At 36.5% G+C, this 22784-nt stretch overlaps 2 protein-coding genes and 1 long non-coding RNA gene across 16 annotated transcripts in view; 1 reads left to right on the forward strand and 2 right to left on the reverse strand.

Annotated features, from left to right (window-relative positions):
• TBK1 (TANK binding kinase 1) overlaps window positions 1–292 on the reverse strand; it is a 28658-nt gene extending 28366 nt beyond the window's left edge. The window contains exon 1 of the mRNA XM_023931550.2: window positions 1–292. The gene's annotated coding sequence lies outside the window, so the exon portion shown is untranslated.
• LOC111932484 (uncharacterized) lies at window positions 282–8418 on the forward strand. Of its 2 annotated transcripts, none has more exons than XR_002866184.2 (5): window positions 282–385; window positions 3108–3239; window positions 4409–4608; window positions 6025–6083; window positions 8161–8418. It is a non-coding gene; the product is annotated as an uncharacterized LOC111932484 (long non-coding RNA). The 2 variants fall into 2 exon arrangements; XR_002866182.2 differs by lacking the exon at window positions 8161–8418 and adding an exon at window positions 6307–6845.
• XPOT (exportin for tRNA) overlaps window positions 4986–22784 on the reverse strand; it is a 27974-nt gene continuing 10175 nt past the window's right edge. For 9 of the 13 annotated variants that reach the window (XM_086884553.1, XM_086884555.1, XM_086884552.1 and 6 more), the window contains 20 exons: window positions 22278–22496; window positions 21504–21688; window positions 20980–21148; window positions 19504–19740; window positions 19172–19210; window positions 17465–17527; window positions 16375–16499; window positions 15347–15491; window positions 15079–15198; window positions 14803–14897; window positions 13958–14027; window positions 13417–13655; window positions 12649–12934; window positions 11258–11447; window positions 9922–10038; window positions 9724–9839; window positions 9174–9221; window positions 8171–8242; window positions 7574–7630; window positions 6454–7087 (listed from right to left, as the gene is read on the reverse strand). In XM_086884553.1, coding sequence (XP_086740679.1) covers window positions 7061–7087; window positions 7574–7630; window positions 8171–8242; window positions 9174–9221; window positions 9724–9839; window positions 9922–10038; window positions 11258–11447; window positions 12649–12934; window positions 13417–13655; window positions 13958–14027; window positions 14803–14897; window positions 15079–15198; window positions 15347–15491; window positions 16375–16499; window positions 17465–17527; window positions 19172–19210; window positions 19504–19740; window positions 20980–21148; window positions 21504–21688; window positions 22278–22496 — 2619 coding nt within the window. In that variant the 3' untranslated portion in view covers window positions 6454–7060. Of the gene's footprint in view, window positions 5295–6453; window positions 7088–7573; window positions 7631–8170; window positions 8243–9173; window positions 9222–9723; window positions 9840–9921; window positions 10039–11257; window positions 11448–12648; window positions 12935–13416; window positions 13656–13957; window positions 14028–14802; window positions 14898–15078; window positions 15199–15346; window positions 15492–16374; window positions 16500–17464; window positions 17528–19171; window positions 19211–19503; window positions 19741–20979; window positions 21149–21503; window positions 21689–22277; window positions 22497–22784 lie in introns of those variants that run through there. The other 4 variants (XR_015285548.1, XR_015285549.1, XR_015285550.1 and 1 more) reach the window with 1 other exon arrangement.

A 22784-nucleotide genomic window follows, 5' to 3' on the forward strand; every position in this document is an offset into this window, starting at 1 on the left:
CTGGGAAACATGGGAAAGTGGCAGTCGGGTGTTGGATAAAAGTGGTCACCCCGGGTATTTTCGCTGGCGCGATAATATTCCGCGGGCTCGGAGCGGTTCCGGGGAGGGTCCCGGGCTGATTTTTTTGCTGCGTAATCGGTCCGGCGGAGGTTTCGCTTCCTCGGCTGCCCAGACTGAGCTGCCTCTGCCCGAACACTGAGGCCCCCCGCCTCCCCACGGCGGCCTCAGGGGAGATGTTTTCCCGAGAGAAATGTTTTCCCGCCCTGTGTCATTTTTCTCAGTTTCACCTTGTTAAAACCTCACGAAATCGTAGCAGTTTTCACATCCCTGCTCCCGCTCCGTTGTTACTGATTTAAACTAAAGTTCCCGGCTGATTTATCACTTGGTATGTGTTTTTTGTCTGTCCGGTAATGTTGCTGTTCCGGTAAATGATCTGTATAACGAAAAATACTGTTATCTTTATAATTTATGCATAATGTAATCTGATCATAATTATAGTAGGAAAATAATGAAACGGTTTTGTTTTTTATTTTTTTCCTTCCAAGACGATCCCTCTTTTGATGCTCTGCATTTCCTGTTTGGAGTTGCCATCTTCCCAAATCTTGGAAGCCTGTTCTCTTGAGGAACTGACAGCAGCCTCTTGCTCACAGGCCTTGTTTATTGTTATTGTCTTAGCTTTCATGGGTTTTATCACAAGTTCAGACTTTGTCTGCTTCACTTGTTACAGGGCACTAAGGTTTTTCTGAAGTTCTCCATAGTGAAACTGATAAATTGACTTTGATGCATTTGTGATCTTAATATAAATGCCTAATTCATGTTCCCCATTTGTTGGCATCTGAACTTTGCTTTATAATGCTATATTCTAGAGGGAATAGTTCCCTGCTATATTTGCATTCTGTACTTTTATCTTTCAAAACACTGCAGTGGTCCTCAGAAGTTACATGGTTTATTTTTGTTAACCTTTCTTCTGTACCCAGCTTTGCAAGCCTTTTTTTAAATTTGTCAGGTGGATACCCATGAGCCAGCTTTGTCTTCTTCAGAAATGTTCATCAGATTGTTAATATGGATTTTAGTGAGGGCCCCCACAAAATCAGGAAAACACCTGGGAACTCATCTTTGTGAATATGTATTTGATTCCACTTTTGAATAAAACAAAACTGTTGGTTAAGTATGATGCTGCTTTATAGCATCATATATATACATAAAACCTGTTATGCTGGATGTCTTAAATCACGGTCTCATTCAGGATGGATGAGGTCTCTGGTCCAGTCACCTGCTCAAAGCAGTGTCAGTGCTGACTTCAGACCAGGTTCCACAGGACTTTGTTTACTTAAGACCTTGAGCATCTCAGATGCAGTGTCACCCAGCCCTTGGGTCTGGCCACTGACTGCTCTCACTGCAGTTACCATCCATGTGCTTTCCCCTGTTCCTGAAGCAATGAAAAACATTCACAGGGTTTGCATGATCCAGATGATTCATTTTTTTGGGTATGTCTGCAACATAATTAGTGATCCTTAATGCACGGAAGATCTTTAACCTTTAAATGTTTCACAGAATGAATCAGAGGAAAACATTATGCCCAAATTAAGAATAAGAGAAAATAGACACAAAAAAGGAAAGTGCCATTGCAGTTTCATTCTAGATTTTTTTTTATTATTATTTGCTTGCTTCCATTTCTTTTTAATATATAAGTAAAACTTTGGTATTCCTCGCCTCTCTTGTATTTGGATTCTCATCCATGCTCACAAATTCAGCAGTCTGTAGCTGTATACTATTGGAACTCTACTTCCTAACAATATGGCTATGGGAACTGCAGCTAAAGCTGGCATGTTGCAGTCTTCACACTTGTAGCTGTGAATGCCAGAACTCAAAAAAGAAAAAATGCTAGGGAAACAAACAAACAAAAGTCAAGCTGAACATAGTCATTCGGAGCTGAAGGCACTGAAACAGGCAAAATATAATATGTTCGTCTAATAATTTTCTTGGGACTCTCTGGGTAACCTGGCAAAAATAAGGTTTTCTCCAAACAGGGGAGAGTGGAAATAACACTAGATATTTGCCAAGAAAGAATAACCATCCAATTGAATTATTTAACTTTTAAAAATTTTGAGTGAGAAGCTGTATTTTACCAACCTTACCAAAAGGAACTTTACCATTAAGTGGGTGAGAACAGTACACTTGAAAATGCTAAGCAAGTTGATAGTTATTTTTCCTGTATCACAAACAAATTCTCTAAACAAAATCAAAGCTTTTGGGCTATTTACTCTTGTAATCTATATGCTTTCTATATTTGATTTAAGTACTTAAGAGGCATCACAGCTGAAGTAGAATAAGCAAAGCTGTTCAGCAGCCAACTTCAGTTCTGCTGGAGCTGCCTTTTATCATGTTACTTAAGCCATTTTCTTCTGTAGTTTTGTAGAGGGAAGAGATGCAGTTCCATGACGTACGGCAACTCTTTCCAGCTTGCCACCAGAGAATGCATTCCAAAGTTGTTTACAACATGTACAGATAATGTTCCCAAGCAGACTTCACACTAATTATACTCTTCTGCTCGTGGTGTAGATAGAAAGCCATCTAAAATGCACTGGAATAGTTGCTTGTATTAACAGTAAAAAAAAAAAAAATCATTCTTAGATAAAAAGCTCTTGCTCTACAGCTTAGTACCTCCTGCTTTTTTCAAATGCCTGGGATATTGAATAACCATCATATGCAGGAAGAACAGAGCGACAGAGAGGTAAAAACCTTCATGCTCAAGCAACAAATGCAAAACCTATATACCAAACAATCTTCACAATCATCAGGACAAGAGGAAATGGCCTCAAGTTGCTCCAGGGGAGATATAGATTGGATACTAGGAAAAAATTTTTTGCCAAAAGGGTGGTCAAGCAGTGGAACAGGCTGCCCAAGGAAGTAGTTGAGTCTCCATCCCTGGAAGTAGTTAACAGATCTGTTGAATGTGGCACTTAGGGTCATGGTTGAGTGGTGGGCTTGGCAGAGGTGGGTTAGTGGTTGGACCTGATGGTCTTAAAGGTCTTTTCCTATCTAAACGATTCTGTGATTATCATACTGTATATCTGTATAATGTGTGTAATTCACATCCCCCACAGGTACCCACCTCATGGAAAGTCAGAAACTCTGTGTACAACAGCCCAAGACAAATTACAAATTATACTGCCCATGCATCTGTCACAATGAACGTGAGCAACCAGATCAACTGGAGAACACAAAGACCTACTAGAGTAAGAAAACATTTCTCACCAAATCATCACTGTGTCTCTGACTTCCTAGTTCTGCTATTACCAGGGACTGCACGAATCTTGACCTCAGCAGAAATGTATTTTCTAGCACGTTCTGTTTTTCTTATATGCCACCTTTTGCTACCACCATTCACAGGGATTTACTGCCCTTCACAGGGAGATACTGCCCTTCCTATTTCTCACTGCCCCATCCAACTTTTGTCACTTGTCACTACTTCCACTAAGTCTGGTTGTTTCACTTGTGCTCATCCTTCCCAGCAGTCCTAGTGTACTTAATTGGTTAAAATCTGCTTGCTATTTTCCTTCACTCTCCTTTCTTTGGTTTCTTGCTGGCTTAACTCACTGAAATGTCACAATTGAAGTCCAGTGACCATAAGGCTCCAGAGTGACACTACAGCCTAACAGGCTCAATGGCCAACTGCTGCTGAAATGGGCTTGCTCCCTCCACACCTACCCTCTCCTGGCACCTGCTGTAGCATTTATTACACCCCATAGTGAGAAAATTCTAGCAAAAAAAAATGTCTCTGGGGCAGGATAGGGAGCTTTCCACATAGCATTGACTTTATTTTTCCACCATAAATCATCTTGTTTTGGAATCAAACAACTGCCAATGATGACAAGAAGAGGGAAAAAGGCAGATTGCCTCTCTGGACAGCAATTAGTTGCTAAAATGTCTTCCCAGCATTGGGTAAGTGCTTTGCCCCAAACTTGTTCACCCATATCAGCTCGCATGAAACTCATTGTACTTTGCACCAGGAAAAGTGTTAGAAGGCCTGAAAGCTTATCAGTCTTTAGCCATTACACCAGCTTGTAAATAAAAGGTACCAGCTCTCTAGAAAAGGTCCCTCATCTTTAATTATGACTTGCATTTGTGTTTCCCATTTAAACACTCTTTACAAGAGGAAATTTTCTTTATACACAAGAGGAGTTACCATCATGATTTTAAACATCTTCAGTCTAGCTATAGGGGCATTTTGCCCACAATAATGTTGAGTCATACAGGAAAGCTGCAGGTGGTTGTGTTTGGTGCAGCCTTTAAATGAAATTATTAACATTTGTCTGGAAAATTGTGAGTGTCAACCCCATCTCTGAGTGGAGTGCTCTCATTTATCTCTTATCTTCTTCTCCTTCTATCTCACACAAAATATCAGACGTATAGAATATGATGAGTTGGAAGGGACCTACTGACAATCATTGAGTTGCAACTTCTGGCTCTGCACAAGACCATCCCTGGGAGTCACACCACGTGCTTGAGTAGTTTTCCTGTTATGATCTAAGTATGAAGACACTGCCTGAAGAATCTAGTTCACACTCTTGATTAGAAGGTGCATCACTAGATTTCTCTTTGCAGGTAGGTAGTGAACTTCTCAGTCCAGATGTTAAAAAAAACCATGCGCAGCAGGAGTCCACTTCTTCAAAGTAAAGATGTAAAAACCCAGCAATTGCCTTCCTAAACCTTGACTCTTTACAAAGAATGTTACTAGGCACTGAACACCCACCACAAACCCAACTGTGATATAGCAGCTACAGACCTGCTGTCTGCACTACTGAAGGAAATTACAAAAAAAACCCCAAAAGACCACAAAACCTGCTTGTAGCCAGAATCAGTAATTACATGTTAAGCTCAAGATACAGAAACTACCCCACAGGTGATGTTTTACAGCTCATGTTGCATAAGCCCTGACAGGGCAGTATGCTGACTGAACAGAGGCAAAGCATATAAAAGTGAAGAATCCGTTTTTAATTCTTCGGACTGAACCAACTAACATTCTCTGAAGATCCAGACTACTCATCCTACAGAAGCTCCTTCAGTGATGGAAGGGAGGGCAGGGTACAAGTTTATAATAGAGGCACACCCACATAATGGATGCCACACACAGCTCACTCCTACACTTGGCACGCTCTGCTTTATATCCATTCTCACCTGCCACCACCAGAGCAGGCAACACAGTGTGAGGGGGAAGTGTTTCTGCTGCTTCAGCTTCCTGGGTAGCAGATTATGGGTACAGATGAGCTCCAAATTTGGTACAAAGAGACCTGTAGGAAGAGTAAAGGATGGTGGGGTTGAGGAAGGAAAAGAGTCTCTTTTAGCAGAGGCCAGTTTAAAAACATTCCTTATGAGGGTCTAATTTGGTAACAGCTAAATCATCCTCTTAGCACTACTGCCCTTACTTGAGAAGGCAAAACCCTAAGTCATATATGAAAACTAATAGCGACTCAAACCCAAAAAGCTTTGCTGAAGATGGAAGCTTTTTGTTCACCTCATAATCTGCCTAGTGAAAGCTCTGCCCTTGGTGTGGTAAAGCTTCTGTAATTGTCAGGGAAGGAGGCCAGGACAGATACAGAGGACTGACAGCCACAGCTGCAGTGTTAGGGGTGCAACCTTCATACGGGGAGGTGCAGGAGAGTGGCAACAGCTGGAAAGCTCCAAGTCAGAGAGGGAAGGCTTCTAGTGCTATGGGAGAAAATGAAATGGAGCATTGGTATGGCAGCAAAGAGAGGGAAAACAGTACCGTGAAACTAGGAAATACAAAAAGCACTACAAGCACTCATTCTGTGATATAACAAATCAAATAACAAGAAATTTTTGATTAAACACATATAAATCAGGAACAAAATCTTTCAGAAGTGATACTGTCCTACTGAAAGTAGTAAAGGTACTCTCTTCCCTCAGTGAAAAATAGAAATGGCACTATGCTCAAATCATCACATGCTAATCCTGGATGATCCTTCTGACCCACCTTCCCATTTTTTTTTTCAATTGAAGTGATTGAAGAACACAGCACTACAGAGTCTAGGAAAAATACTCATCTGATTATGCTAGAGGTAAGTCAGCTTTTTACTATGGACATCAGCTCATGAGGAAAGTATAATAAATCCCATGCATGGCAAGACTCGAACTTTCCCCTGCCCCCATGAAACAGTTATAAATGTCTGTAATGTTACAGAACTAAAAAAATAAAAGTAGCAGCATTCTACTAAAAATCACTGTATAGACCACTGATGCTACTGAAATATTGCAGTGAATGCAATTCTTTCTTTCTGCCAGCATCTTCCACGTGCAAAGGGGCAATACAATTTATTACCTAAGCATCAGAAAAATTGCCAGGTTCTACTTGGATGTAACAGACAGAAGATTCAAGAATGCAGTAGCTTCTAAAGATTCAGCTAAAATGATTCAGAGAGACTTAAGACATTTTACTGGATCAAATTTTATTGTTTTTATAAAAAAAAGATAGAACCAGATGCTACTTTTAAGTGAAATTGTTTATTACACCAATCTGTTTTATAGGAGGTATATATATATTTTATCATTAAGACAACTTCAATAAAATGACTATCTACAAGAAGGACTTTGATTGTTTTATTTTTATGTCACCATATATGAACAAATGAATTTTATGTCTTATTAAAACATTTTACTCCGTATCAAAAATGTACACATTTTAATAACCATTGCTATGGTCAGAAGGTATTTTTACATTTAATTCATTTAATTTAAAAAATAAGTGTAATTTAATTGCTGTATGTGTTACAGTGTAAGCTTAAATCATCCTATACATAATAAAAGGTTGTGTATACAGATAATTTTTTCATGTTGTCACATACCTTCATGTCTGAGACACAGGTGGGGAATTTGCATTTCTTTTTTGCAGAACGTTAAAGTACATACTGATGTGAGCACAAAGCAACATTTCTTAAAAACAAAACCAGTTTGAATGGCACAAGAGTTAGCATTTTTATAAATTAACAACCAGAGTTCTGCATTATGGAAACAGGTACATGAGATTCCAGTACTTTCCTCAGGGCTTGGCTCGCTGGAAAAAAACCTGTGAAAAAATGATTTTTAAAAAATGAAAACAAAGGAAATGTAAGACATGGAATGCTTGAGGTGTAAGAGATTTCGTCTGACAGAGCTCATTTTTGTGTTTCACATACTGGCTGACACATTAAGTTTAATTGTGTGACCTGTGCTATTTGGTTACACTCACAGTCTCAAAAATTATGCACTTTGACACTCTCTACAATTACAGCATCACATTTTTGCTTTTTCATCTATTAAACAAAAGCCACAAGAATATCAAACTACTGAGATGGCAAGGTGCTAAAGATGAGTGACAGTTTTATAGATGCAGGTTTGTTGTTGTTTGGTCTGTCTTTCCAATTAACTGCTTTACTACTTGGAGATTCCCAATAGCTAAAAACTACTAAAAAATTTAGTATTTTGGTTTTACTTCAAGTTACTACTATGACTGAATTGTACAGTAAAGTTCAAATGGAACTAAAAGCTATTGAAAAAAAAAATAACTTTATACCTTTAAGTAATTTTTAAAAACTTTAGCATCAGGCTGCTGAAGTGCTTGACAAAATTCCTGTAAGAGAGAACAAAGAAATAACTAAGAAGTAACTAAAGAAGAACAAAAGAAAGAAGCAACAAAACAAGCTGAGATACATTTATACGTAAAGCCATTGATATTCAGTTGTATTTTCCCTAATGTACAACTGAAAAAAACATGTTATGGATAAAAACTTGTAAGGCTGTGATAGTCCAAATGCATTCTAGAGAGAAAAACTCTTTGTTTGGTTGGGTTTTTTTCAGATACAAGATATCTGATTCACTTTTAGCTGAGGAGACAAACAGAACTATCTACAAGGATATCTTCAAGTTAAAATCTGAATTAAAGTAGAAAGATTGTTTAGACAGTTACATTCACTGTACTTTTTGTTTTTTCCCAAGGCACTCTTGCAGTATCTTTACTCCTTATGATATATTAATCCTATTCCCATATGCAATAACTGAATAAATTTTACTGTGGGATGAAAGGAGGTTAACTTTGTAAATATCCATTTCTCCCCATTTAACATTTATCATTGTTAAAGAGATTTCCAAATATTCTTTTAGGAACTCCTACCTGGATTATCTCAGGAGCTACTTGCAAAGAAGGCAAATACTCTTGCTGAAGATACTGAATGCACTCAGGACCCTAAAGAAAAGCAGTACACGTTTTTTTCATGTTTTCATTTTTTTTTTCCCCAGCTGAAAATCATAGCCTTGTACTGTATGGTAGTCTACATCACCTTTTTACAGAAAAGGACTGCTTTTCAAATGTCTAAGTTACTCTCAGCTGTTAGCAAATAAAAAGACTTCCCAATCTTGGCATTAAAGGTTCTACCGCAATTTGGTATCTTTTATAACACAAAAGAAAAATGCACTAAAAATTGCACTGAAATAAGAATTACAATAGAATCAAACAGTTTGTTACATGTCAACTCTGAGAGATAGTTAATTATGGAGGCAGCTCCAATTTCATTATCTGACATTTGGAAGAAATAAAATAATTGGGTATCAGCATCTGCCTACTGCTTTACCATACTACTCCCATTGTAAAATTCAGTAGCCAAGTGCAGATGAACACAGTATTTCTCCTCTTATAACATTGAACATATGTAATATGCAGTCAACTAAGCAGTAAAAAAATGGAATGTCCAAACCTTTGAGTGAAACAAACATTTTGATTAACACTTCAGTTTTTGTTTTCTTTACCTATATTTATCAGATGACTTTCAGCACAGGTGGGATTACTGCATAAGCTGTCAGAATACAAACATAACCCAATAGATCTACCAAGGGAAAGTGAATCAACTTTACTAATTCACATAAGTTACCCTGGAACTAGGACAGCAACAAAGCAAGCAGATTTTTCTCCTTAATGAAGAGTCAGTATTTTGCATTAATTTATCATAAGGCAGAACCACTGGATCCTGTATTCATGCACAGCATTATGATCATCCTGTTATTTTATACGACAGTGAAATATGAATTCATCCTAGTAAGTATCTAACTTTTAGAAATTGATAAAACCACTAGAAAGAAACCTGTGACAGTTATTCCCTGTGAAGTATGATGAAGCTTACCCTTTTGAGATGAATTGTTTTTAACGTCACTGCACATTCTGATAAAGCCTGAAATGTAATACAGATCATTAGGCTGTTGGATTGGTCTGTTGGTTCACTATTCGAAGCTAAAGAACCTAATGAGGCCCAAAACAAGGGCTAGTTCATGCCATTATCCCTTCATTTTCCCTTCACACAATGCCAAGTCTTGACCTTCCAGACTTTGCTCCCCTCTAATAAGGAAAAACTCCTGCACAGCTGAATCCAAACTGAACTAAGAACAGCCAACTCTGTGTGTTCACTTCCACTGAACATTAGTTAATAAATAATGCAGGTCAATGTTAAATACTTAGATCTCCAATTGATTTTAAGCCTAGGTAAACTACAGGATACACTATCACAATATTCAATAATTAATCATACAGATACCTAAATGTAAAAAAATCCTGCAAAACCTAAGGGATTTTATTTCTGAGATAACAATCTTTAATACCCCATGGCTATTGTAGTTTTGGTAGCTTGAATCTGCCCCATAGGGATAAATGCAAAAAAACCCATCCATAATACACACCAGTACTGTCTGGGCATCTGCTAAGTCAAACGTTTGCTTCAAAGGTGCTAAGAAACATGCAGGAACAATGTGCTTGTAGACAAAGTCTGCAAAACCTACTGGTCCATCTTTACCTCCTAAAAAGAAAAATAATTTAAGTTCTATTATTGCTTCCTGGGTAGTAGCAGATGGATAGGAATTCTGGAAAGACATTCTTACCCCAGAGCTCCACCAACTTAGAAAGAATAATAAAACAAGTCTTCTGTGCAATAGGATCTGGGTAATCCACTGCTCCTTGAATGACAGTGAACAACACACGTTCCACATTCTCTGCACCTTAAACACATTAAAATAAACTTGTCACTTCAAATTGCAGCCTAATATGTTTTGGTATCATACACTATTTTATACAAATACTGACCTGGAAGACATGCTTCAACTTCAAAATAGCTCTTTTTTGCACAAATCTCAAATATTTTTGGGAAGTTTCCCCTACGATGCAAGACAACTCTTATTTAGGTTATAATTTTTTTTTTTAAGTTTGGAGATTTAAATTGCTCTTCTGGCCTTTAACACACACAAAGGTCAGGGCAGTACTTTGTTTACAAATACAAATTTTGTCCTCTTCACCTAAACTTGGAAGAGTTAATTAAAACTCAGCAGCACTGAAGTAGTTAGCTTATCTTGCAGGATATGACAGGATATTTTTCACACAATTAAAATTTCTGTGCTGCATCTATGCTTATTTGTTTGATTCCTTGAAAAAATTTTTGGCCTATTGCAACTCCCAAGCGCCTCTTTCAAGAAAGCTCTCACTACTCAATGCTACTTTTTCCTATCCCAACTACACCATTTTAGGACAGGGGAAAGGAATTCTGAGCTTCACTTACCAGATGAGTAATTTTAAACTTTCTCAAGTCCCTAGCCATTTTGATGGACTTCAAATAGAAAGAATCACTTAAAGTATCAAGTAGTGAGATGTCTGACTTCAAATTCCCACTGTGAAAATGAACTAATTTGCTTGTGGCCAGTAAAGGTGAGGAAAACCTGGTAACTACATATATATTAAGTCACATGATACCTTCTACCATAGATAACAAGATCAGGCAACAGTAATAGAAGTTTACAGAATTTACTGATGTGTCCTTCCAAAATGACACAATGAATAGTGGCAGCTCTGAGTGGTCATGCCCAGCACTCTGAACACTGCTACACATTGGTATATATTGTATGATCATCAATTCGCTAGACAAATAAAATGATACATGAAGATGGATACACTGTTCTTATCCTAACAGGCTCAGTGATCACATTAAACTGAAAAGTTCAATAGGAAGAATATGCCTATTGTAGCTGTATTTCACAACCCCAAATTCCTGTACAACAGGTAATTTGAATTAGGCAAGGTGAACACAGTATTTCCATTAATCCATTCTACTGTAATTAATGGATTATTAAGTTAATGGTACTTGCCAGGAACCAGGCTAATAATTTTCTCAGAAAAAACAGGTGAGAATAACCACACTACTATCCTTTGAGAAACTGAATTCCTTACCTTGATTAGCTATGACTTCACTCATTCCACTACCAGTTACTGTTTGCAGAAAAGCAAAGTAACTCCTCCGTAACATCTGTTTTTCTAAAGCAGCAGACTGGTCATTTTCTTCTGCTGGAAGGAGCAACACCTCAAAAATAGCATGAAGTAGTGGCATAAACATCTGTTGCAGAAAAGGTGAAACCTGTGTCTGAAGATCAAAAGAGGGTGTCAGCTCAAAAAGAGAAATTGAACATTCAGAAGTTAAAACTTGAAGGCTCGTTAGAATTCTCCACTTGGATTCACTTTTAATGTTGGTAATTTCATATAATTACTTTCAACACAGGAAGTTGCATCAGGGTCACCATGAGCATTACTACACCTTGACTTACACACCACCCAATTTAAGCCTTTTGCACAAAAATAACTAGTCCCGTCTAGCCTCATCTTGTGTAGGAAAAGGCTTTTCAGGCTTTTTCATCCTTCTGTTCAGACAATTTCATATATCCTGAAATGCCATCTCTAAGATATTAAAACTTGCAACAGGCCAGCTTTTATAGAACTTTTATTTAAGGATTACTAAAGAAAAGGTTTTCCTACTGACATTACAGAATAAACTTGTCACTTACAACACTTTAAGTGAGAAGTATATGTAAGGGCACTAAATGATGAATAAAAAAACTGAAGGCGTGTGCTATTCAGTCACGTCAGAATTCCACAAAGAGGCAACTCATATGGTAACTTCTTAATGCTTAAGCAAGATTTTATCTTTTATCCTCTCTTTACTATGCCTTTTAAGTATTCAAGGTGAGACTATAGAAGCTAGGATCTTTATTTTACCATGTTATAATAAGAATAGTAGTGTATCATACAAACTTAAACTTTACACCTGAACATGGTATTTGTCACATCTTGCTCCTGTGACTTTTTTCTTTTATGTTCCTCATCTTTCATGAACTATTTTTAATTACATACTGTTATCCCCGATATAAATCTATATTTCTATATCTCTGTCTTCTGGAAATCTCGTTATAAAAGACAAGATCTCACTGCAAAGCTTGTGTATCTGTAAGCCAATTTGTACCATTAACTTAAAACTTCAGGAGACCATGAAGTTAATTGTGTCAATAAAAAAAATTTGTGCTTCAAGTAGTATTTTAAAATATCAAATCCAAAAACTTAAACACAATATAAACATTTAAGACTAATCAAAGAAAAAAATCAGTCATTTAATGACTGTGAGTCCAGCAATGTATGACTGTGATCAAAGACTTTTCCCCATAGCAGCCTTCAAAATAGACCTATTTATTAATTTTTAGGGAGGGTTCTAACACAATAACTGGTTTTCTGGAACTAGAAAATATGATCTCTGAGCAACACTTCGAGCCTGAAAAGCTTATCCAATATCATACCTTAAACTTAGCTGTTATTTGGTTTATAAGAGGAATGAACTCTTGAAGATCTTTTGCTTCACAATCTTTAAGCATATGTTCAGAGGCAGAAGGAATGAACGGAAGAACTTCTTCCTCTAGGCAAATAATCATGCGGTGAAGGAAAGTGCGGACACCACTTCTAAGAACTTCCTTTTGTAATGGACAACTGAGCGCTGGCAGAAATGTTTGTAAGCAGTCCAGATAAACCTCTGAGCATCCACATTGTTTTACAGTTTGCTTATTGCTGAAAGCCTTGCTGGTTCGGCTGTAAAAGCACACATCGAGTTTTACATAAGCTCACATTCCAGTACAATGAAGAAGCAGTAACAAATGCTTTCCAACCCAGGCACTAAACTATGATACTCCATTTCATGAAATGGGAGCCAGACAGTGGAAGTAATGAACAGAATATTTTCATATGAAGTAGCATCACTTTGGCAGTTTCTGAGAATTAAATTCTAACAATTTACCAACAACACATTATTAGATTAGCTGCATACAACTCTTTGAGCCAAGAAATAGATGCTGATTCATCTTGCTCAATATTCTCTGTATGTACAAAGCAGACTCTTCTAAGGGGATTTAAGTTATTTTCTCAGCTATCACAAAAAAATCCTACAACCACCAATGATTTTCTAGGTCAATAAAGTAGAAAACCCAGTCCCTCCTCCCAGTATATCCCTTGTATTTCCCTTTTACTCAAACCAGAAATATGGTTTATAAACAGTGTTACTGTGCTGTACCTACCTAGCAAACCCAACAGCATGATTGAGGCAGTCAGCCAGCGCCATCTGTCTGTCCTCGTCTTGTGCCATCATCAGTTTTTCTAACAATACTTTGAACTTCTCCATCAGCGGAGTCAACAAATTCCTCATCAGAACTTGTTTCCTTTCTGCAGAGTACTCGCTGTTAACTATTAACACTCCAGCTGTTTCATAAATGAAAAGTTGATCATCACTGCTTAACAGTGCCTGGTAGCCATTTTCCTAAAATGGAAGATAAAAGGCATAATTCTCTAAGTGTCCTCTATCAAGGCTGTCTTCTCAAAGTTTATAGCCTTCCATATACACACCCATCTCTGCCCTATACTCTCAGAAACCCAAATAAGCAAGATTATTACAATTAGGTACAAAAAGTAAGGTGTGCAAGTCATCTCATACCAAAAAAGCAGGATAATTATTTGTGCTTAAATGTCTGCATGCTAAGCTTACAATTCAGCAAGTACTCAGGCACACTGGTAAGTGCAAGCCTCACTGTGACATTACAAAAACTTACTGCAAATACTCACAGGAGGAGAAAGTTCCATCAGGTCTTGTATTCTGTTCAGAACATCTTCAATAAAGGGATTCATTTGCTTACTGAAGTAAAACACAAGTACATAAGACCACTTAGAAGCACATTCATTTTTACATGTTTTAAAATACTTTATATAAGCTGTGAAGGTAGATGCTAAACTACCTTCTCCATATAGGAACCCCCTTTAAATATCAAAGCACTGTTGCAGAAAAATCTGGCTTATGGGTATGATTCTAGTGGTAGGCCAAATAAATACATGGCATAGTGGGAAATAACTATTTCTTTCCCTTATTTTTTAAAAGTATGCATCATTTAAGTGAAGTATTTTGAACAGTAGAAAAATAAAAGCATGCTGGAATCTGAGCCATCTCTGCATCTAAGCTTCTTCTGCCTCTAAATGTAAGACATGCCTTTGAAATAAGACCAACAGGATAGGACTGTTCAAAGGACTCATATACTGAGTAAACTTCATCAGTATAAAATCTGAAATTATTCAAAATTTAGAGACAAGGAAGAGTTACTCTTGAAAGTCTCCAGATCCACTCCCACTCAGCTCTGCTTACCGAGAAAAAGTAGAAAAGGCATTTGTATTGTGGATCAGCTTTAACATCCGACAAAATAAACTAAGTGTATGAGTTCCACTTCTTTGTTCTGTGACAAATTATTTCCATTGCTACCTTAGTACTACACAGTAGGCCAATTCTGCTAGAGCACTGTTTTGGTATTTTACTTCATTGCAGTCCATCTGAAGCCCAGCCTGTTCCAATGACAATGGGGACATACCAAAGCGTTGTGTGTAGTAGATTCAGTGCCATTTGGATGCATTTATTTACTCACTTAAGAGACTTGACAAATCTGGAAAAGAGGTAAGCTGTTCGACTTCGTACTTTGGGACTTGTATGACGAAGACCACGATGATCTAAAAATGCCATCTGCAATCAATAAAGCATCTCAGTCTTAGAAAGCCTAAACAAGGCAGGGGGCAAATATAATCATCCAACAAATTAAGAAACCCAGTTTCCTTAGGGACCTTCAGAGAATAGAAAAATTTCCTAAGTCTAAAGAATTTACCTAGTCTCAGCTAGTTAAAAATGTAAATGACATGAAACTTACTAGTACAGTTGGAATGTGCTGAGGTTCAACAGCAAAGAATTTTTCATATCTAACCACGGTTTCAAAAAATTCCAGGGTCACTGATGTGTGTTGATAGGCACTAACACCAGAAGTCACCAGCTACAAACAAAAACATTAACAAGTTAGTATTTTAGATGTTTATAAAACCTAACTGCAACGTAAGTGACATGAAATTAAGATGAGCCTTTTGAACTGAAACATTCCAGTCTTTAGTGGCACTTTGAAACAGCTCTCAAGACATGCTTACCGTTCTCATCATGTCTTGTAAAGCCGTAGCTTTAGTAACATCACCAGAGAAGTGAGCACCATGAGATACAGGAAGAGCCTCAGCCAACATATACAGCAGCCTTATTGCCACTTCTACTTCCATGAATCGTGTAGTCTGCCAGTTCCTAGAGAAAGAATATGAAGAGCATATTAGTCTTTAGTACCTTATGAAATAAACACAATTATACCATGTTAGTATTTTTGTTTAAGCCTTCTTCAAGATGCACAGCTTAAAAAGTACAGATTTAAACAAAGGAAAACACTGGAAGGCCCAGGCAGTTATTTAGGATGCTTCTGAGAGACTTTATCCTTTAAAATACCACCTCCTCATCGGATCACCACCAACTTTCTTCTGCCTGTTTCAGCTGGACAGCTACAGATTTCTATTGTGCTTATTTAGATAGAAACCCACCTACTGTGACACAAGGACAAGCCATTCAGCTTCACATAAGAGGCTCAGTTAAGGTACAAGGTAACTACAAACAATACTGGATTTTTATTTGTATACACATAACTCTCCTCCTAGCCAGGGAAATAGTGATGTTTCTTTACTTGTGTGCAGTTTCCAGGATTAAATCTACTTTTTTCTTTTCAGAAATTATTCAAAAATATTTCACTTGGATTTTTTTCCCTCCATCCAACCTTGTTTTTCTGGTAGAAGTAACACATAATATTTACACCTCAAGGAAGCTCTTATGAGATGTGCCAAAGTGAGCATCTGTCCAAATAGCTGGAGCTGTGTAGGTAAGTGACAAAAATCAAGACACATCTCTAGGAAAGAAAAGCTGCTATTTAAGGTTATAAAAAGTAAGCTTTTTCTTTCTAAGGAGCTGAGTAGCAGATTATACGAAGTCATATTTATCATTAAGTTGTAACAAGCTCATTCTGTCAACTGACTTCACCTTGCTGCATCACACATTTCACTAGAGACTGATGAGTTACAAAAGGAAAATAAAAACCAAACTCCAAAAAGGCATCATACAAAACAAGTTATAATCCCCAACTTACTGAAGTGTAGTGTTAAAAACTCTGCGGACAGATGCCAACAGTAATTCTGGTGAAACCTGAGCAAGTCTGTCCAACAACAGTTTCAGCTGTTTTCTGTACTCCACAAACATTGCCTCATCTTCACCCTACAAAAAAAAAAAAAAAATCACATCAGTAAAGTCCTTATTTTCACGTTTAAATTAATCCACAACCATTTTAGACAATTACACCTAAAGCAAAAACATGTCCATACAAAACCAGTAGAGCAAACTCAAGAGAATTCAATAATGCTGATCCAGTGCTCTTGCAACAAAAAGCAGGCTCCTTTTATGGCTGGATATAATATGTTGAGATACACTGCATTCAGTCCAGAAACATACTAAAAAGGATTTCCAAAATGAAAACCAGCCAAAAGTACAAGAAAGAAAATGCTCTTGGCAAAGCCTTATTTACCAAATTCTTAAAAATTTACTCACTCCTCAAAAGACACTCTTTCATAGCTTCTAGCTTAGTTTTAAAATTGGAATGACAACATTTATGATGGACTGGATACAGTTTAAGTTAACCCTTTTAAGATTACAGCTCTCTGAACAGCCTGGGACAAAGTAAGTATGTCTCACATAATCATTACTGTTGGTTGACAGAGATGTTAAACATGGAAGGAAAATGAAATCTTGAGCTCATTTTTGCACTAGTTTGACCATCTCCAAGAGTTCAAGCAGCATGTCTTTTGAGAGTTTCATTCAAAATATTTCTCAAATACTTTTGCAAGGCAGAAGTGGGGTGCAGAAACATGCAGATTTGCACTGAATAAGCCACCTCAACAGCTATGTTTAGTTATCAGCACAGCTGTATTTGCCTAGGAATAGCTCTGCACAAACACAGCCACAAATACTGCTAAACTCAGCTGGCTTGGATATACCTTTACTATGTTGCTTTGTCCTATGCAGACAAGCCTAGAAGCTTTCCATAGGAAAAAAAACCTCAGCCACACATCCTTGCTTCCTACTATTAAATCTTAAGTCTATTAAAAATACAGACTTTAAGTGTGAGCAAGTTTTACTACATATAATTAAGTTGCATGTGTTTGTTTATTCCTACAACACAATACCTCATTTTCAAAATTATATTCTTCATCATATGTCAACTTCTTCATAACAGCCAGCATGATTGCCTAGGATAAAAACAGAATAGTAAGCATGGAAGCAGACAAGTTTATAAGAAACAACTGTTAAAAATACTACAGAAAAAAAAAATATTGAAGCTAATGTTACATGTTTACAAATATTTTAATCTCTTTTGAACTATTATTTTCAGAGGTTTAGAAGTTAACAGTCCAAATTAAAACAGATGGATTATATCCAAACAATACACAGATGCTATTCCAGACAGACAGCGTCACCATGACCTGTGAGAAGTGTCTGCTTCTCTCTAAGAAGTGATATTTAAGAATTAAAATAATTGCAAAACGTGAATGCAATACACTTGTAGCCAAAAATGTTTAGAAAGACTTATCATCCTCAGAATTAGAAATGTGATCCTCCTAAGAAAAAACCTTTGGAAGTTCAGAGGCACAAGAAACAAGCCCCCTTTTTTTCCTGTTCAAATAATCAACAGGTGTAAACTTTAAAATGCAGAACTTCAAAGGAATGTTGCTAAGCACAAAATTTAAAGCTTCAGACAAAGAACAGTAAGACTATTTCCCAATACTTTCTTATTATGAGTTGGATTAAAGAAAAAAAATTGTTATGATTGTTTCTCACTTTAACACAAATCCTCAAGAAGTGCTCAGTAAAATCAGGAAATATTTGCAACATAAAAATCTCCAGTTTGAAAGCAACTTAAATCAACATATTTCAGGACAGTAACATATTCCAACTTTTAGTGTCTTAAGTATACCACAGTAGTAACATCATTTGATCTAGCTGTAACAACAAAAGACAGCCACAAAAATAAAAAGATTTTGTATTACTAACAAAGTTCTCTTTTTGTGTTACCTAATCCAATTTAAACAGACATTAGACAAAAGGATATCAAGATACTCTACAGCAGAGTTGTCATCCAATTTCAACTTTTCATGTTAGAACAGGTACAGAGAGTTCAGCTTTCTTTTTAAAGGAAAAGGAATCATACCTGTTAGCTGTATGAACTTATGAAATAACACTGCACCAATCTAACCAGTTCAACATCCAAATCAGTATATCTACATTGGTGCAGACTGGGCTGAAAAACCCAAGTAAGTTTACTACTTCCAAAACTGGACATAAACTTTATGTTTTATATATAAACTTAAGATTATCTACTTGAGCTTAATGTATATTTGATATAATGTTTAACATATAACTGCTCATAATTACAACTGTTATTTCTCAATTGCTTCTTTCTTAAGTTTAATCTATATTATTAATGGTTATATTTATGACAATCCTTCCTAGACTTCTTCCAATCCTTTGGAATTAGGACAGGTTTTAATAAAAATAAAGACTTCAAGGAAACAACTCTTCTGTGTTGATTTAAGAATATTCTTTGAACAGTATAGCCTGCAGAGGAGCTTGCCAACATATGCTTAAGGATTGTTTGGGAAAGCCATTCTTTCATCTTCATACACAATTCAATATAGGTTTGCTATTTAAAGAAACAACTGTAGTTACTTAGTAAAATATGGAACACACTGTCCGTACTTTTAAGTCTTCACTTTTAACTATTGTCACATACACATTGAGGCATATAAATGAAATATGATTTGTTTTGGCAAAACAAAACATTCTGATCTAACGTGTCCTTGAAGTAAACAAACTGTAGTAAAAAAAATACCTACCTCTACATTAGCTTTTTGTTGGTCTGAAAGTGCAGAAAGCTGAAAAATAAAATTCAGGCGTTATTTTTTTTGTATTCTAACTCCTTCATTACTAAGACTTGTTTTTTTAATAGCCATATGATCTGCATTTCCCCTTATCACAAGATTTAACTCAACTCTTTCAGATCTCTAAACATTACAGAAATAGCATGACCACAGGCATTAAAGAAACAATGCTAATTAGTCAAAAAAACTATTTTCCAAGTCAGTTTGCACAAAGTATGAGACATTCACACAAAAATCAAATTAAATCATGTCAGAATTGGTGTTAAATAGAAGCCAGACATATTTACTTGTTTCAGAATGTGAAGGTAGTCGTAACAGAAGCCAATGATGTTGGAAGAGATATCGTCATCTTCATGAATTAGAAGCTGCAACATCAGGGCCACTTTTGCTTCAATAGCTTGTAGAGTGTCTTGAGCACTCTTCATATCACCATTTTTTATCAGTTTAGTCCAACTAGCTATTAATGCTTGCCCCATCCCATTGACCAGCTTAGAAAATCTGGCCAGAAAATCCACATCATCCTCCTGCAAGAAAAGACATCCGATTAAAAAGCTGACGCTTAAATAACGTGAGACTACAGACTGCACTAGCCATGTCTAGTATGTACAATTAAACCAACACTTGTCTCCTTGATGGAAACTACTAACTGCCTACAATTGGTTCTTTTTCCCCCTGGGAATGGAGAGAGAAAAAAGCTAAAGCAATGCCAGATGTGGCTGTCCTCCATTACACAACAGTAGCTTGCTTCATCTCTTCAGATTTGCTTCTCTCTTTACAACAATAAGCAGGTTCAAAATAAAAGCAGCAGCACATGCCTACCATAAATTTTAGGCTGTATAAGAGGAAAAATCTTTTTATGAAAAACTTCAAAGAATTAATAGCTGTGGCTCACTTCAGAATTACTGATAACAATTACCTTTCAGTACTGCCTATAAGAGTTAATATTAAATACTTCAGGCTTGCTTTGCAGAAAAACATTGATCAGAATCAAGAATACCCCTGAAGCAGCCACCTTAAAGAAATGTTTTGGTCTCTGCCATAACTGTACAAAAGTGTAAAAATAACAAGTCTACCTAAGAAAGTCTGAGGTAAGATTTTTATAAGTAGGAACACAAATTTGACAAAAGTTTCAAAAGTAAGAGGTAAAAGCCTTGCAATCTAAGAACTACATCTTCATTAGGACTGGTTGCTCTTTCTCCACAGCAGGTAGTGAACAGCTGTTCCTTGAACATGGCATCTGCCAGGCAATGTGTGTTTAGTTAGTAGGTATACTTTTCCAGCTTACAGATAAGCATTTCAAGCCTCATGTTTGATAGTGCACACAGGCAAAAGAGCACACGTGTCCTTAAGAAAGCTCTTTGCCCTACCTAATTATGTGTAGAGTTTTTCAGGGTGAGACATTAAATCAGTGATCTTGGCTACAATACCTATTACAGAATCATTCAGAAGGGAAGATTCAAGACAGGGAAACACAGAACCAGTATTAACAGTAAGCACAACATACTCTAGGAGAGGAACAGAGGAGTAACATAGTACCTTGCTTTTAGAATGAAACCCTGTGTGTTCAAATTAATAATAAACATTAATAACAAGCTCTTAAATTTAAGTATAAGAAAACTGTAAGAAGTGTTCAGCTTTGATGCAGAAGCAAAAGTACTTCCCTCTAATCTATGGACTGCTTTATAATTTTCTGTGCATCTGCTTATTTAAGGACTGTCAGAAACCTATGACTCATTCCTGTTCTTAAAAATCAATGCACAAACCTGATCAATACTGAAGAGGCCAGCAGACTGCAATACTTGACATAAAGACTCAACCAGTTTTGTTTTATCAATTGGGTCCATTCCCTTATTTACAATTTCAAACAAACAATCACAGGCTTCTTCCCGGAGAACTTCCACAGACATGTGACCTAGCAGCATATTTATAAACCTTCAGAGAAAAAAAGGTTTAGTTTTAGATGTACAAAGTAACACTGTATAGAAGCTTTATATTATTTGTGTGCATATTTAGAATTATTTCTTTTTACAATTCTTCTTTTTCTATTGTACTGACAGAACTTAACAATTTTATACATTTTCAAGAAAACACAGCAAATGGAGTAGTGTTTAGTGTGGCCTTTATATCAGCTTGGCTTGCAAAAATAATGACTCTCCAAAAATTTCCAAAACTCCAAACACAGAATTAAAAACCATCTTTAAAGGACTTATATATATATATATTTCACTCTACACAGTCAGCACACTACCAAGGTGATATTTGCAAACCCTTTCCATCAAAACCTTACCTTTCATTGGCTATCAGGCTCAAATCTATCCAGGATACATAAGCTCCAACTACTTCAAGGCACTGGCATGTCAACTCTGAGTTATTATATTGATAATTCTGTAAGATTTGGTACCATGATTCCACCAGACTTGGAATGCACTGTTCCCTCATAGTATCTTTTAATAAGGTGTTCCTACGAGCCTCCTATCAATCCAAAAAAAGGATAAAATCAGTCTTGTCACAGATTAGCATCTTGTCAAATCAATAGCATTTTTGTATCCACTCGCAGACATCATGTGTCATAGCAAGATACATAAATCAGAAACCCCATGAACACGTTTTTTTTTCCCTTCCAATAAATAAAACTAAAATATCCTAAGCTTTCCCTTTTATTATCCACAATGCCCAAACACTGAAAAAAAAGGCAGAAAATGAACAGTTCTCTAAATCATTAAATGGACTTTTGATGTTAGGACCCCTTAAAACATGCACTACAAAAAAATTAACAACTTAAAATGAGTAAGTCTAGCATTACACTGGCAAATTCAGTTGGTTAAATTTTGTTTGAAAGCTTTTAAGGAAAAATAAATATTAGCTGAAAAGTATGAAATCATAAAAAGCATTAAACAACAAAGCTAAACAAAATATTTTGAATTTAAATCACCTAAAGTGTCTAAGGCAGAGCTGCCACAGGAAAAAAACGTATCTAAAAACCTTCTGCTCTAATTAAAGGAAGAGAATGTCTTAAAATTTTAAAACAAAAACATTTTTTTAATGCAAAATGATAACTTGCCTCTGATGTATGAACAACATCCCGGTCCACCAGCTCAGCATCAACAGCCATCAGGATTCTGAGGTACATATCCACACCTCGTGGATTAAGGTCAACTACTGACAGAATGTCAAAAAAAAACTTGGGCCATTTTGTGAGATATTCAGTAACAAAAAGCAATGCAAAGACTTGTGCTGCTTTGTTGCGAATAAAAGTCTTCTCAGGCTGGGGATTCAGCATCTGGCAGAAACAAGACATTTCATCTGTATATTCTTAATAAATTAAGAGAAGAATCTTATGGGTTTGTTGATCTCTCTGCAGTAGTTAATGTACTACCTCTCTTCCTGTCTGAGACTAAAAAAGAAACCCTTACATTTCCAAAGAATTTAAAGAAAAATTGGCTAAATTGTCATGCACTGGGGAAGATGCTCTCTATGGGTGATACGGTCCTAAGCCTTTCATTCAGTACCAAAACATCAAGTACTACTCAAAGACTAAAGGGCCATTTGCCAGTTTGATGGAAGTTAC

This window comes from Cyanistes caeruleus, chromosome 4 (assembly GCF_971803275.1).
Source record: "Cyanistes caeruleus chromosome 4, bCyaCae1.hap1.1, whole genome shotgun sequence".
Lineage (NCBI taxonomy): Eukaryota > Metazoa > Chordata > Aves > Passeriformes > Paridae > Cyanistes > Cyanistes caeruleus.